The 16,040-nt window shown below is 62.2% G+C and overlaps 1 protein-coding gene across 1 annotated transcript; it reads left to right on the top strand.

The window, feature by feature from the left end:
* The first annotated feature begins 648 nt into the window (after positions 1 to 648).
* MEF2B (myocyte enhancer factor 2B) lies at positions 649 to 15,471 on the top strand. The gene is made up of 9 exons (XM_066205580.1): positions 649 to 802; positions 8,304 to 8,374; positions 8,889 to 9,092; positions 10,298 to 10,429; positions 11,069 to 11,201; positions 12,904 to 13,049; positions 13,797 to 13,875; positions 13,982 to 14,069; positions 14,615 to 15,471. Exons 2-9 carry the CDS (start codon positions 8,321 to 8,323, stop codon positions 14,931 to 14,933), a joined length of 1,155 nt encoding a protein of 384 aa, XP_066061677.1. The 5' UTR covers positions 649 to 802; positions 8,304 to 8,320; the 3' UTR covers positions 14,934 to 15,471.
* The last annotated feature ends 569 nt before the right edge of the window (positions 15,472 to 16,040 follow it).

Raw genomic sequence — 16,040 nt, forward strand, 5'->3', positions numbered from 1 at the left:
GAATTTTTGGAAAAGGAAAAGGGGGGAGGATGGCAGTCCCTGGGACTTGGCACCAAGTCCCCAAACCGGCTCTCGGTGACGCCACCTCTGTCCCTTTCCCGTGTCCTGGGTGGTGACAGAGAATTCCCTGATACCCCCTGATTTCCCTGACATTCCCTTATATTCCATGGTATCCCTGATTTCCATGACTTCCCTTATATATCCCTGATTTTCCTGGAATTCCCTGATTTCCCTGACATTCCCCTTTTCCCACCTGCTGCCCGGGATCTCCTCTCACGGAACGGGAATTTGGGAATTCCATCAGTCCCCCCCGGCTGCTGTAAACACCGGGGGTCCCCTCTGGGGCCAGCCCCATCCCGGTTTCCCCAAATCCTCCCCAAATCCCCCCAAATCCCCCCAAATCCCCCAAAATCCCCCCAATCCCACCCCCCAAACACCGCAGCGCCCCGAAACCTCTCAGACCCCGCCCATTCCCCTTAGCCACGCCCCTCACCCGGCTATGGGCGTGGCCATGCAAATAAATTTAATTCTTTAGCCAATGGCAGAACAGGTTGGTCGGAATATGCAAATTAAAGACGGGATGGGCGGGGTTATGCAAATACAAGTCAGGGCAGGCTGTGTCAACGCGCGCTCCGGGGGCACCAACGGGACCGGCGGCGACACCGGGATCGGAACCGGGAGCGGAGCCGGGATCGGAACCGGGGGCGGCACCGGGAGCGGCACCGGGAGCAGCACCGGGAGCGGCACCGGGAGCAGCACCGGGGGCTCCCCGGGCTGCCCAGGAGGACCCGCCGCCGTCCAGGTGCGTGTCCCGCCGTGGGGTCCCGGTGTGACACAGGGGACAACGACACAGCGACAACAGCGCTGCCCGCTCCCTTCCACTCCTCCGGGGCGGCGGGAGCGGGGCCGGACCGGGAACGGGGCCGGTGTGACCGGACCGGGAGCGGGGCCGATGTCCATCGGGACTCCCGGGGCGGCGGTAACGGGGCCGGTGTGACCGGACCGGGAGCGGGGCCGGTGTGGCCGGACCGGGAAGGGGCGGTGTCCATCGGGACTCCCGGAGCGGCGGTAACGGGGCCGGTGTGGCCGCACCGTCGGGACTCCGGAGCGGCGGTAACGGGGCCGGTGTGGCCGGACCGGGAGCGGGGCCGGTGTGGCCGGACCGGGAGCGGGGCCGGTGTGACCGGACCGGGAGCGGGGCCGGTGTGACTGGACCGGGAAGGGGCGGTGTCCATCGGGACTCCCGGAGCGGCGGTAACGGGGCCGGTGTGGCCGCACCGTCGGGACTCCGGAGCGGCGGTAACGGGGCCGGTGTGGCCGGACCGGGAGCGGGGCCGGTGTGACCGGACCGGGGAGGGATCGGTGTCCATCGGGACTCCCGGAGCAGCGGTAACGTGGCCGGTGTGGCCGCACCGTCGGGGCTCCGGGGCGGCGGTCACGGGCCCGGCCCGGGGAGGGGCCGGTGCGGCCGGGCCGGCGCCCGGCGGGCTGGTTTGGGCACGGCGGAGCCCCGGCCCCCGCCCCGCCGTCTGGGCACGGAGGGCTATAAAAAGCCCTGCGGTTTGCGCCGAGCCTCGGGGCGGTTTATTTTTACTCGGTGTCTGTGCGAGGGGGAAGGAACGCCCGGGTTTAACCCAAAAGTGCAGCCTGGGGTGGCGGCCGCCCTTGTCCCGGCCGCGCTGTCACCTCTCCCTGTCACCACCGGGGGGATTTTGGGGGGGGGTGTTTGCGGGAGGGGAAACTGAGGCACGGCACCGGCGTGGTTGTGGTGGCACAGGTGACAGGTGGTCACCGCTGGTGGCGTTTGTCACCGCGCTGCGGTGGCACGGTGGCCTGGCTGTCCTCAGCATGTGCTGGTGGCAGCGGAGGGGACAAGGCCGCCGCTCCTGCCACAGGGGCATGTCCGGGGTGGTGGCACCTCCGTGTGGCATCTCCGGGGTGGCCCAGTGTCCCTGTCACCCGTGGAGAGTGAGGTGGATCCTCTGCCTGATCCTCCTGCCCGCTGCCAGCGTGTCCCTGTCCCTGTCCCATCCCTGTCCCTGTCCCATCCCTGTCCCTGCCCCTCTCCCTGTCCCCTGTCCCTGTCCTCTGTCCCCTGTCCCCTATCCCATCCCTGTTCTTGTCCCTGTCCCTGTCCCCAGTCCCATCCCTATCCCCATCCCTGTCCCTGTCCCTGCCCCTCTCCCTGTCCCCTGTCCCTGTCCTCTGTCCCCTGTCCCCTATCCCATCCCTGTTCTTGTCCCTGTCCCTGTCCCCTGTCCCATCCCTGTCCCCATCCCTGTCCCTGTCCCTGCCCCTCTCCCTGTCCCCTGTCCCGCCCCCTGTCCTCTGTCCCCTGTCCCATCCCTGTCCCCTGTCCCATCCCTGTCCCTGTCCCTGTCCCTGTCCCTGTCCCTGTCCCTGTCCCTGTCCCTGTCCCTGTCCCTGTCCCCATCCTCGGAGTTCTTGACTCTTTTTAAGAGACAAACTCCCCAGCGCTGCCCTCTCTGCGGTTTCCCGGGGGATGAATTCCCCTGGAATTTTGGGATGAGGAGGAAAAGAGGGATGAGGCCGTGGGCTGTGCCCCCAGGGGACCCCCGGGGGACATCAATGGGGAAAGGCGCGTGGGTGACCCCTCCAGACACCCCAACCCTGGCCCTTTCCCAGCTGGACACGTCAGGGGGACGTGTGGGGAGATCTGGGGGCCGGGAAGGAGCGGGGGGGGGGGGCTGGTTTAGGATGTCAAACCTTCCCCGTCACCTCCAAGCCCAGAGCATCCCAAAAAAAAATGGATCTGGGGAACTTCTGGGAAACTTCGGTGCATCAATGACATCCCAAAAAAAACTTTGGGAAACTTTGGGATTTGGGAAACTTTTGGGAAACTTCGGTGCATCAATGACATCCCAAAAAAACTTTGGCACCTGGGAAACTTTGGGATTTGGGAAACTTTTGGGAAACTTCGGTGCATCCACGACATCCCCAAAAAAGTGGATTTAGGAAACTTTTGGGGAACTTTTATAGGAGGGGACGAGGATCCCCCTGGGTCACCCCAGCAGTGAGAGGGCAGGAAATCCTGGCACGCTGCAGTGGGGTGATCCCAGAAGGATTTTTTTTTTTTGGGGGGGGGGGGGTGAAATTGGGTTAATTTAAACCTCTTTGAATTTCCCTCCTCTTCCCAAAAACAAAACAAACAAACAACAAAAAAATCCCAGCAGGATTGTTCAGGAGCAAAGCCGGGCCCTAAAACCACTGAGTGCCCCTGGGCATCGATTCCCAAATTAATTCCCAGCCCAATCCCGTGGGAATTGCGAGTTCCTTCCCCTGGATGTGGCGGGGGGTGGTGGGGTGGTCCCTCTGTCCATTCATCCTCCCCCTCCTCGTTTGTTTTTTTTTTTTGGATTTTTTTTGGGAGCCCCCTTTTTCAATCCTCCCTCCTTCCACGCGCTCATTTTGGAACCGAAAACCCTCCACACCCCACCGGGCACCGGGCCCGGCACTTTCGCTCTGTGTCACGGTGACAACGAGGTGACAGCCGGGCGACAGCGGGGCTGGAGGTTGGCAGCGTCCCCCCATAAACCTGAGGGGTTTTGGGGGTGCCGGGTGAAATTTTTTTTGGAGGTCCCAAAACCCCCCCTCGGATCCTCCATCCCCACCTTTCCCCCAATTCCCAGCCGGCTCCTCCCGCCCTGCCCAGCCCTGGTTCTTTCTGGTCTCTTGTTTAAACAACCTAAAAAAAGCAGAAACTCGAAATTTTTGACTTTTATTTTATTTTTCATCCCCTCCGCCCCGTGCCGAGGGCTCGGGATGCTGCTCACACCGGCTTCAGCCCCTTTCCCAGGGGATCTCCGGGATCCAAAACCGGATTTGTCCCTCTGGTGCCGTGTCCAGAGGCTCCTTAAATCCCCCTTTTAAATCCCCATTTCGACCCCCCCCGGCATCATCCTCGCCCTCCTGTGGGATTTTTCTCTGTTCCCTGCTCAGATTTTTCCCCTTCCCTCGCTGTAAAAACTCGTGCTGGAAACTCTTCCTCCCCGCTTGAACCGTTGTTTTCCCTCCACTAAAACGGTTTTTTGGAGTTGTTTTTTTTTGGGGGGGGGGGGGCTGCGATAAGCACTCCCCCTCCCAGCCCCGCCGAGCTCTCAGATTCGCAGCAAGACCCCCGTAATTTGGGAAAAAAACCCCAAATTTTCCTCCACTTTTTCTGCCCCGTGCGAGGATGAATCCCCGGGGAGCTCCAAAACTCTGATTTCGGGGGGGGAGTTTTGGCACTTTTTTTTTTTTCCCCTTTTCACCCCACCTGCTTGGATTTCCGAGGCGAAATCCGGCGGGTTTAGGATTCCTGGGCTCATCCAGGAAGGTGTGAAGGTGTTGAAGGCCCCGTTGTGATGCCGGGAATCCCACACCGGCTCACGGGGGGAGGGAAAAAAGAAACCCAAAAACAACCCCGCGGCTCTCCTGGGATCGGTGTGGTCTCGGCTCGCTAATTAGGAGCTGGAATTAGGAATTTCCACCCCCCTGGCGACAGGCAAATGTCCCCCTTTAAATGCACAGCGGTGGATCCGGGAGGGGGGTTAATTATAAACCCGATCCCACCCCGGGGGTTGGATCTGAGGGTGACGGACCCCGCCGGGAATTTTTGGGATGAGGTGGGAGCCACCCCGATTCCCGGGGGCCAAAAATCCAGGAGCTTCTCCTGGAGTAGGGAGAGGAGATAAAAAAATTTCCCTGTCTGGAAGGTTTGGGGTCTCCGGAGCGGTGGGATTTGTGGGGGTGTCATTGCTCAGGGGACATCCGGGGTGTCACCGTGGTGGGGACAATGCCAGGAGCCCTCCCTGGGTGGTGGCTGCTCCCAGGGGTCGGGTCCCGTCCTGCCCCGGAGGTGTCACCTGCCTGGAGGTGACAATGCCCGCCATCACTTTATCCCGATTAAAACCCAGAGGGAAAATTCCCCCCTTCCCTTTTATCCCAATTAAACCCAGAGGGAAATTTCCCCCTCCCCATTCATCCCAATTAAACCCAGAGGGAAATTTCCCCCTCCCCATTTATCCCAATTAAACCCAGAGGGAAATTTCCCCCTCCCCATTTATCCCAATTAAACCCAGAGGGAAATTTCCCCCTTTCCCTTTTATCCCAATTAAACCCAGAGGGAAATTTCCCCCTCCCCATTTATCCCAATTAAACCCAGAGGGAAATTTCCCCCTCCCCATTTATCCCGATTAAAACCCAGAGGGAAAATTCCAATCCTCTGGATCGATGGGGATGTGGCTCAGCTTCCTCTGGATGCTCTCCCTTGCCTTCCAGGACCTTCTCAGCATCGCCCTGTGCATGCTGGAACCTTCCAGGACCCTCTCAGAGTCACTCTGTGGGTGCTGGAACCATCCAAGACCCTCTCAGCATCATCCCATGGGTGCCGGAACCTTCCAGGGCCCTCTCAGAGTCACTCTGTGGGTGCTGGAACCATCCAAGACCCTCTCAGCATCATCCCGTGGGTGCTGGAACCTTCCAGGGCCCTCTCAGAATCATTCTGTGGGTGCTGGAACCTTCCAGGACCTTCTCAGCATCATCCCATTGGTGCTGGAACCTTCCAGGGCCCTCTCAGAATCATCCCGTGGGTGCTGGAACCTTCCAGGGCCCTCTCAGAATCATTCTGTGGGTGCTGGAACCTTCCAGGACCTTCTCAGCATCATCCCATGGGTGCTGGAACCTTCCAGGGCCCTCTCAGCATCATCCCATGGGTGCTGGAACCTTCCAGAGCCCTCTCAGCATCATCCTGTGGGTGCTGACACCTTCCAGGACCCCCATGGGGCACTGAGGGACCATGGCATCCCAGAACCTGTGGGGGATTGTCCCCAAGCAAATCCTTGGGAATATTTCATGTCCCTGCTGCAGGTGGGGGGAGAACCCACCCATCCATGGATCCATGGATCCATCGTCCATCCATCTGTGGATCCATCCCTCCATCTGTGGATCCGTCCATCCATCCTTCCACTCATCCACTCATCCATCCATCATCCCTCCACCCATGGATCCAACCATGGATCCATCCCTCCATCCATGGATCCATGGAGCCGTCCATCCATCTGTGTATCCATCCATCCATGGATCCATGGATCCAACCATCCGTCTACGGTTCCATCCATCCGTCCTTCCACTCATCCATCCATCCATCCATGGATCCAACCATGGATCCATCTCTCCATTCATGGATCCATCCATCTATGGATCCATGGATCCATCTGTCCTTCTGTGGATCCATCCATCCATCCATCCATCCATCCATCCATCCATCCATCCATCCATCTCTGGATCCACCCCTCCATCAATGATCTGTCCATCCCTCCATCCGTCCATCCGTCCGTCCGTCCATCCATCCATCCATCCATCCATGGATTCAACCATGGATCCATCCCTCCATTCATGGATCCATCCATCCATGGATCTGTGGATCCATCTGTCCTTCTATGGATCCATCCATGCATCCATCCATCTCTGGATCCATCCACCTTCCATCCCTGCATCCATCCATCCCTCCATCCATCCATCTTCATCCATCCATCCCTCCATCCATCCCTCCATCCATCCATCTCTCCCCAACTCCAGAACCCCAAAAATTCCCTCCAGCCTGAGCCTGTGTGGGGACACGGGGCTGTCACATCCGTGCCACCACCCCCTGCCCCAAACGGGCCAAACCCCAAAACCCAGCCCCAAATTCCCACCCCAAAATCCACCACTGGGGACCCTCGGGATGTCCCACAGGTGTCAGAGCCGGGAGGAGCTCAACAAACACCCCAGGGATGGTTTGGAACGGGAAAACCTCGGGAATTCTCCACCAGGGAATTCTTCAGAACCCCAAAAACTCCCTCCAGCCTGAGCCTGTGTGGGGACACGTGGCTGTCACATCCGTGCCACCACCCCCTGCCCCAAACTGGCCAAACCCCAAATTCCCCCCCCAAAATCCAACATCGGGGACCCTCGGGATGTCCCGCAGGTGTCAGAGCCTACGAACACCCCAGGGATGGTTGGGGAAGGGGAAAACCTCGGGAATTTTCCACCGGGGAATTCTCAGCGGGGCCGGGGCGGTCCGGGCACCCCCCTGGCCCTCGGGAGGGGGGCACGGGCTCTGTGTGTGTGTGTGTGGGGGGGTCGTGCGTGGGTTTGGGGACACAGGGTGGCAGCGGGGCCGTGGGAACGGCAGCGCCATTTCCTTCCATAAATTAAAATTAGTTTTGATGGGCTAAAAATAGCGGCCGAGCACTGATGGTAAAATGGCAACGTGCTCGACAAGGGGGAAGCGGGGACACTCCAGGGACACCGGGCCACCCAAAGGTCCCCAAACTGTGCCCCTGGCACCCAGCCTGGCACTGGGGAGGGGCTGGGGGTGTCCCCAAACTTGTCCCCGACGCGGCGCCGCCGCCCAGAACCGTGTTTGTGATTTGGGGACAGCGCCGGGCTGGGTTTGTCCCCAAATCGCGGGGGGCACCGGGGGACATCGCAGCGTGCCCCATTTGGGGATTTTTGGGGGTTTTGGGGTGGCAGGAATTTGGGGGGAGGGGGGATGTGACAGCAGGGGGGTGTCCCAGCGCTGTGACAGGCTCGGGGGGGAGGTTGGTGGCACCCCAGGGTGGCACCAGGGTGGGGGGGTCACCAGCCTGGTGTCCCTGCTGGCTCACGTGGCCTCAGGAGTGGGTGGGTGGTTTCGCTTTGTCTCCTCGTGCAGCCACTTCCTGGCCTGAGGAGGTCAAATTTAGTCTGCTGGAGCTTGAAGAAAAAAAAAAAAATATATATATATATATATGTAAAAAAAGAAAAATCCCCAAATTTGAACCCAAAACCAACCCCTTTTTTGTCCGAGGGGTTGGTCAGCCCGGCCCCTTTTTAAACGCCCTTCCCCATCCCACGGAGCAGCTTCGGGAGCTGCCCCCGAGGAGGGTTCGGGGTGAAAACTCCCATCCCAAAATCCCGCCGAAGGATTCGGAGTGAAAATTCCCATCCCAAAATCCCGCCGAAGGATTTGGGATCACGGCACCAACACCCAAAGGTGCTCAGGGGTGATGGATTGGGGTGGCTGAGCAAGGCCAGGGGGATTTTTTTTTTCCCCCTCTAACCCAGCAGAATTTCCCATTTTTTCCACCCCCAATTTTCCGCTTGGCCACCACCACCACCATCAAGAAGAAACGAACCGAACTTCCTCCGAAATTCGAATTTTTTTTTTTTTCATTTTTTTTTTTTCTCGGCAGCCGAACTTATTTTTGGGCGGCGCTGGGGCGGACTCTGGCCGGGGACTGCCCCGAGGGCTCAGGGGGGTTTGTTGTTCTCTCTTCCAGAGGAGCAGGAGGCGAAAATGGGCCGGAAAAAAATCCAGATCAGCCGGATTTTGGATCAGAGGAACCGGCAGGTAGGGGATGAGGCCGGGGATGAGGCCGGGACGAGGTGGGGACAAAGGGGATGGGAGGCAAAACCACCCCGCTGCCACCACCCCTTTGGAGATAATTTTTGGGACAATTCGGGGCCGTTTTGGGGGGTTTTCACACCCGTCCCCGACTTAAAACCACCTCGCTGCCACCACCTCTTTGAGGGATCATTTTTGGGACAACTCTGGGCTGTTTTAGGGGTTTTCACACCCATCCCTGACTCAAAACCACCCCGCTGCCACCACCACCTTGGAAATAATTTTTGGGACAACTCAGGGCCATTTTTTGGGGGTTTTCACACCCATCCCCAACTCAAAACCACCTCACTGCCACCACCACCTTAGAGATAATTTTTTTGAGAACTCTGGGTCATTTTTGGGGGGTTCTCACACCCATCCCCGACCCAAAACCACCCCGCTGCCACCACCCCTTTGGAGATAATTTTTGGGACAACTCCGGGCCGTTTTTTGGAGGTTTTCACGCCCGCCCTCGCCTCAGGTGACGTTCACCAAGCGGAAGTTCGGGCTGATGAAGAAGGCCTACGAGCTGAGCGTGCTGTGCGACTGCGAGATCGCCCTGATCATCTTCAACAGCACCAACCGCCTGTTCCAGTACGCCAGCACCGACATGGACAAGGTGCTGCTCAAGTACACCGAGTACAGCGAGCCCCACGAGAGCCGCACCAACAGCGACATCCTCGAGGTAGCAGCTCCCTCCCTTTGGGTTCTGCTTTGTCCTGAGGGGTCCCGAGGGTCCCCAAGGGTCCCATCCTGTCCCTCCCTTTGGGTTCTGCTTTGTCCTGAGGGGTCCCGAGGGTCCCCAAGGGTCCCATCCTGTCCCTGTCTTTGGGTTCTGCTTTGTCCTGAGGGGTCCTGAGGGTCCCCGAGGGTCCCGTCCTGTCCCTCCCTTTGGGTTGTACTTTGTCCTGAGGGGTCCCGAGGGTCCCCAAGGGTCCTGTCCTGTCCCTCCCTTTGGGTTCTGGTTTGTCCTGAAGAGCTCTAAGTGTCCCCAAGTGTCCCCATCCCCTCCCTGTCCTGGGTTTCTGAAGGGTCCCGAGGGTCCCCAAGGGTCCCGTCCTGTCCCTCCCTTTGGGTTCTGGTTTGTCCTGAGGGGTCCCGAGGGTCCCCAAGGGTCCCATCCTGTCCCTCCCTTTGGGTTCTGGTTTGTCCTGAGGGGTCCTGAGGGTCCCCAAGGGTCCAATCCTGTCCCTCCCTTTGGGTTCTGCTTTGTCCTGAGGGGTCCTGAGGGTCCCCAAGGGTCCCGTCCTGTCCCTTCCTTTGGGTTCTGGTTTGTCCTGAGGGGTCCCGAGGGTCCCCAAGGGTCCCATCCTGTCCCTCCCTTTGGGTTCTGGTTTGTCATGAAGAGCTCTAAGTGTCCCCAAGTGTCCCCATCCCCTCCCTGTCCTGGGTTTCTGAAGGGTCCTGAGGGTCCCCAAGGGTCCTGTCCTGTTCCTGTCTTTGGGTTCTGGTTTGTCCTGAAGGGTTCTGAGGGTCCCCAAGGGTCCCCGAGGGTCCCCAAGGGTCCTGTCCTGTTCCTGTCTTTGGGTTCTGGTTTGTCCCGAGGGTCCCCAAGGGTCCTGTCCTGTTCCTGTCTTTGGGTTCTGGTTTGTCCCGAGGGTCCCCGAGGGTCCCCAAGGGTCCTGTCCTGTTCCTGTCTTTGGGTTCTGGTTTGTCCTGAAGGGTTCTGAGGGTCCCCAAGGGTCCCCGAGGGTCCCCAAGGGTCCTGTCCTGTCCCTCCCTTTGGGTTCTGGTTTGTCCTGAGGGTCCCCAGGTGTCCCCATCTCCTACCTGTCCTGGGTTTCTGGTTTGTCCCGAGGGTCCCCAGCTGTCCCCATCCTGTCCTGTCCCCGGGGGCACGGAGGTGACCGCAGGGGACAGGCTCAGTGCCGCCTCCCGGTGTCCCCGCAGACGCTGAAGCGCAAAGGCTTGGGGCTGGAGAGCCACGAGCTGGAGCTGGAGGAGGGCCCGGAGCCGCCCGGGGACAAGGGCAGGAGGATCGGGGAGGGGGCGGATCTGTCGCTGGCGAGGCCCAGGTTTTATGTGAGTAGCGGTGGTGGCACGGTGGGGTCACCCAGGGGCTCCCCGAGTGTCGCTGTGTTTGGGTTCTGCTCTGTCCTGAAGGGTCCTGAGGGTCCCCAAGGGTCCTGTCCTGTCCCTGTCCTTGGGTTCTGGTTTGTCCTGAAGGGTCCCCAAGGGTCCCCAAGGGTCCTGTCCTGTCCCTGTCCTTGGGTTCTGCTTTGTCCTGAAGGGTCCCCAAGGGTCCTGTCCTGTCCCTGTCCTTGGGTTCTGCTTTGTCCTGAAGGGCTCTAAGTGTCCCCAGGTGTCCCCATCCCCTCCGTTCCCTGACCTCTGCTTCACCCTGCAGGGCCCTGAGGGTCCCCAAGGTCCCAAGGGTCACTGTCCCTGACCCCTGTGTGTCCCCAAGGGTCCCAAGGGTCACTGTCCCTGACCCTCATGTGTCCCAGACCCTCGTGTGTCCCCGTGTGTCCCGCAGAGCCCCGTGTCCCTGAGTGTCCCTGAGCCCTGTGTGAGCCCTGTGTGACCCCTGTGTGACCCCCGTGTGTCCCCGTGTGTCCCGCAGAGCCCGGTGTCCCTGAGTGTCCCTGACCCCTGTGTGACCCCTGTGTGACCCCTGTGTGACCCCTGTGTGACCCCCGTGTGTCCCCGTGTGTCCCGCAGAGCCCGGTGTCCCTGCCCGAGGCCGCCTGTGGCAGTTCCCCGCCCCTGGACGCCTCCCCCGCGGGCCAGGGCCGCCCCGCCGCCCTCAGAGCCCCAAAGCCACCGGGACGGTCCCCGGGGCCACTGCCCCCAGGTAGGCTCGGGACCCTCGGCCGGGGACACTGCGGGGCGAGGGACCCTGCCACGGGTGGGCTGTCCCCACCCTGGGCACCCTGTCACCACCATGGGCACCCTGTCACCACCATGGGCACCCTGTCACCGCCATGGGTGTGCTGTCCGCACCCTGGGGACCCTGTCACCACCATGGGCACCCTGTCACCACCATGGGCACTCTGTCACCACCATGGGTGTGCTGTCACCACCATGGGCACCCCAACATTGCCACGGGTGTACTGCCACCACCCTGGGCACACTGTCACCACCATGGGCACCCTGTCACCGCCATGGGCACCCTGTCACCGCCATGGGCACCCTGTCACCGCCATGGGTGTGCTGTCACCACCATGGGCACCCCAACATTGCCACGGGTGTACTGCCACCACCCTGGGCACACTGTCACCACCATGGGCACCCCGTCACCACCATGGGCACCCCATCACCACCATGGGCACCCTGTCACCGCCATGGGTGTGCTGTCCGCACCCTGGGGACCCTGTCACCACCATGGGTGTGCTGTCACCACCATGGGCACCCTGTCACCACCGTGGGCACCCCAACATTGCCCTGGGCACCCCATTCCCACCATGGCCACCCCATGCCTTCCACAGCCACCCCATTCCCACCATGGTCACCCCATCACCTCCACGGCCACCCCATTCCCACCATGGCCACCCCATGCCTTCCACGGCCACCCCATTCCCTCCATGGCCACCCCATCACCTCTATAGACACCCCATCACCTCTATGGACACCCCATTCCCACCATGGCCACCCCATTCCCACCATGCCCACCCCATTCCCTCCAAGGCCACCCCATTCCCACCATGGTCACCCCATCACCTCTATGGACACCCCATTCCCACCATGGCCACCCCATTCCCACCATGCCCACCCCATTCCCTCCAAGGCCACCCCATTCCCACCATGGTCACCCCATCACCTCTATGGACACCCCATTCCCACCATGGCCACCCCGTTCCCACCATGCCCACCCCATTCCCTCCATGGCCACCCCATTCCTTCCACGGCCACCCCACTCCCACCATGGCCACCCCGTCCACTCCACGGCCACCCCCGTCCCCCCCCGGAGCCCCCGCAGCCCGCGGGGGTTTTCCCCGCCGGGCCCCGCATGCAAAGCTCCTGTCCCGGGGATTTACCGGGAGCGGGGCCGGGGCGGCTGCGTGGGCAGGAGCTGCGGAAACGCCGGCCCCGAAATCTCCCTCCAGCTGCTTCCTGCGCCACCGCCCCGCCACCCGGCTGTCCCCTCCCGCTGTCCACTCCCGCGTGGCACAGCTCGGCGCGGGGCGGGGGGCGGTGACGGGGTGACAGAGGAGCGGCTGGAAACGCCACAAAATCCACAGAGAAACCTCCCCGTGCGAGGTGGAGCGGGATGGGGACAGGCGGCGCCCCAAAATCCTTGGGTGGGGACACCGTGGTGGCCGCAGGCAGGCTGGACATGGCCGTGGGGACATCCCAGCTGGACCCAAAGCAGGGTCCGGGTTTTGTCACCAGTTTGTGACACTTCCAGCCTTGGCGTGTCACCTCCTGTCACAGCCCGTGGGGGAAGTGGCTTTACCGGAGCTCAGCGCTGTGAAAGCTCCGGGGCCACCACGGCCACCACCACGGGGACACCCCGAGGATCACCCGTGTGTCCTGCTGTCCCCTCTGTCGCCCAGGTCTCAGCTACCCCCTGTTCCCGGCCAGCAGCCTGAGCCACGCCCTGGCCACCAAGACGCCACCGCCGCTGTTCTTGGGGACAGAGGGCCGGCGTGGCGACCCCCAGGGCGGGCTGTCCAGCGGCCGCAGCGGCGGCAGCGCGGCGGTGAGTCCGGCTGTCCCCAAAGGCCACCCGGGTGTCCCCAAATCCCTGCCCCGAATCCCGCCCCCCTCCTCCTCCGGGGTGAGTCCGGCTGTCCCCAAAGGCCACCCCGGTGTCCCCAAAGGCCACCCGGGTGTCCCCAAATCCCTGCCCCGAATCCCGCCCCGCTCCTCCTCCGGGGTGAGTCCGGCTGTCCCCAAAGGCCACCCGGGTGTCCCCAAATCCCGCCCCCCTCCTCCTCCGGGGTGAGTCCGGCTGTCCCCAAAGGCCACCCGGGTGTCCCCAAATCCCTGCCCCAAATCCCGCTCCTCACATCCACACCCGGTTCCTTCGGGGATTTGCTGGGAGGGGTGGGAAAGGGTTCCCCGGGGGGGTTTGGGGTAAAAAATTATTGGGGTCACCCCGTTTCCGGGGGTTTTGGGCACACAATTATTGGGGTCACCCCGTTTCCGGGGTGTTTGGGGTACACAATTATTGGGGTCACCCCGTTTCCGGGGTGTTTGGGGCACACAATTATTGGGGTCACCCCATTTCCGGGGGTTTTGGGGCACACAATTATTGGGATCACCCAATTTTTGGGTTGTTTGGGGTACACAATTATTGGGATCACCCAATTTTTGGGTTGTTTGGGGCACACAATTATTGGGGTCACCTCATTTCCGGGGGTTTTGGGGCACACAATTATTGGGGTCACCCCATTTTTGGGTTGTTTGGGGCACACAATTATTGGGGTCACCCCGTTTCCCGCAGCGGCCGCTGTACCCCGCCCTGCAGACCCTGAGCCCCCCGAGCCACGGCCTGGCCGGTTTCTCCTTCCTCAGCCAAGCGGGTGAGTGCCGGGGGTCCCCAGGGTCCCTGTCCCTTCCTGGGCCTTGGGGACAGCGCTGTCCCCTCCCTTTGTCACCCTCACTGTTGTCCTCCCCGTCACCCCGCAGATTTTGGGGCCGGCGAGGTCCCGCCGCCCCCCGGGTTCCTGCAGCCCCCCCCGGCCTGGCCGCACCCGCGGGACGTGGCGGCGATGGGGTGAGGACGGGGCGGGGACAGAGGGGACAAAGGGGACAGGGCAGGGGACAGGAGGGGACAGGGCAGGGGACAGGGGTGGGGACAGGGTGGGGGACAGGGCAGGGATGACGTGGCACCGCTGGGGTACAGACGGGGGTGACCCTGGGGTGGGGACAGGGTGGTTCAGGGCAGGGGACAGTTGGGGACAGATCGGGGTTGACATGGCACCGACTGGGGTACAGACGGGGGTGGCCCTGGGGCAGGGGACAGCGGTGACAAGGCGATGACCACCCCACTCTGCTGCCCCCAAGGGTGTCACCTCCCCGCCGCGGGCGCTGCTGGCACCCAGGGGACAGCCCCCCACCCACCAGGGTGGCCTTGGGGGTCACCCCCAGCTCATTCCCAGCCGGATTCCCCCCAGGCCTTGTCCCCATGTCCCCACGTCCCCACCCCTGTCACCCCCCAGGCTCCCAGTGCCCAACTGGGGCAGAACCAGTCCGGGACAGGAATCTGGGGGGACAAGGGGACACGGGGACACTCCCTCACCCCCTCCCCTCCCTCCCCAGGGCCAGCAGCCGCCTCGTCCCCTCGGAGGAGCCACCACCCGCTGTCCCCGGCGTGTCCCCTCAGGCCATCAGCATCAAGTCGGAGCGGGTGTCGCCGGGGCTGGGCTGTCCCCCGGTCACCCCCCAACCCTCCGTGACCAACCTGGCGTCCCTCAGCGAAGCCCCCCGAGCCCCCGGAGACCTCCAGCCCCGCGAGGACTTCTCCAAACCCTTCCCTCCCTTCTCGCTGGGGCCACCGCGGCCGCTGCAGGACGAGCAGAGGGTCCCCTGTGTCCCCGCCGCGAGGAGGGGACAGCCCGTGGACGTTTGGCAGAGATAGCGAGGCCGGCTGGGAAAACGGGGGGGAAAAAAACCCCAAAAACCCCCTTTTTCGGGAGGGGGGGGGGAGCAGCCCCCCGCCCTCCGCTTCTTCCTCATCATCCTCATCCTCAGCCCCTGGGGAAGGCGGCGGTGACACCAGCGGTGACACCAGCCGTGACATCGGGCAGGGTCGCCGTGTCACACCCCCGGGGGTGCAGCTCTTTGAGATCCCCCCCCCCCCAAAACCTCCCTGGAGTCCCCCCAGAAATGTCACCGAGTCCCCTCATTTCAGCCTTGTCGCGGCGGCGTGGGGACATTTGTCGCTGTCTGCGCTGTCCCCGCGCCGCCACCAGCGTGTCCCCGAGGAGTGGCTGGCCAGTGCCACGCGGTGGCAGCAGGACTGAGAGCAGCGGCGGCCGCCCCAGTCCCGCCTCCGGGGGACAGGGGACAGGGACAGCCCAGGGGACAGGGGACAGCCGTGGGGACATGGGGACAGGGGACAGCCCCAGCCACGGGCTCTTTTCTATTTATTATCTTCGCACCAATAAAGAGCTGGGGGGGTCTCGGGGTGTCTCGCTGTGAGGTTTTTTGGGGGTCACGCAGCCCTTGTGGGGTTTTTGGGGTCACGCAGCCCCTGTGAGGTTTTGGGGTCACGCAGCCCCAGGTTTGGGGGTCACACAGCCCCTGTGAGGTTTTTGGGGTCACACAGCCTCTGTGAGGTTTTGGGGGTCAGGCAGCCCCTGTGAGGTTTTGGGGTCACATAGCCCCGGGTTTTGGGGTCACGCAGCCCCGGGTTTCGGGGTCACACAGCCTCTGTGAGGTTTTGGGGTCACGCAGCCCCTGTGAGGTTTTGGGGTCACGCAGCCCCTGTGAGGTTTTGGGGGTCACGCAGCCCCTGTGAGGTTTTGGGGTCACGTAGCCCCTGTGAGGTTTTGGGGGTCACGCAGCCCCTGTGAGGTTTTGGGGTCACGTAGCCCCTGTGAGGTTTTGGGGGTCACGCAGCCCCTGTGAGGTTTTTGGGGTCACGCAGCCCCGGGTTTTGGGGGTGGCACGCCGTTGATGTCCCCAAGGGGACACGTCCTCGTGTCTCAGCGTCGCTGTCCCCGCCCTATCAGAGCCACCTCTC

This window comes from Chamaea fasciata, unplaced genomic scaffold, assembly GCF_029207755.1.
Source record: "Chamaea fasciata isolate MVZ Bird 193981 ecotype frontalis unplaced genomic scaffold, bChaFas1.0.hap1 SCAF_28, whole genome shotgun sequence".
Taxonomy (NCBI): Eukaryota; Metazoa; Chordata; class Aves; order Passeriformes; family Sylviidae; genus Chamaea; species Chamaea fasciata.

Excerpts from the sequence above, each read along its gene's own strand:
- MEF2B (XM_066205580.1), top strand. The coding sequence starts at position 8,321 with ATGGGCCGGAAAAAAATCCAGATCAGCCGGATTTTGGATCAGAGGAAC. Across the intron at positions 10,430-11,068 it reads TGGCGAGGCCCAGGTTTTAT|AGCCCGGTGTCCCTGCCCGA; the intron begins GTGAGTAGCGGT and ends TGTGTCCCGCAG. Across the intron at positions 13,050-13,796 it reads GCAGCGGCGGCAGCGCGGCG|CGGCCGCTGTACCCCGCCCT; the intron begins GTGAGTCCGGCT and ends CGTTTCCCGCAG.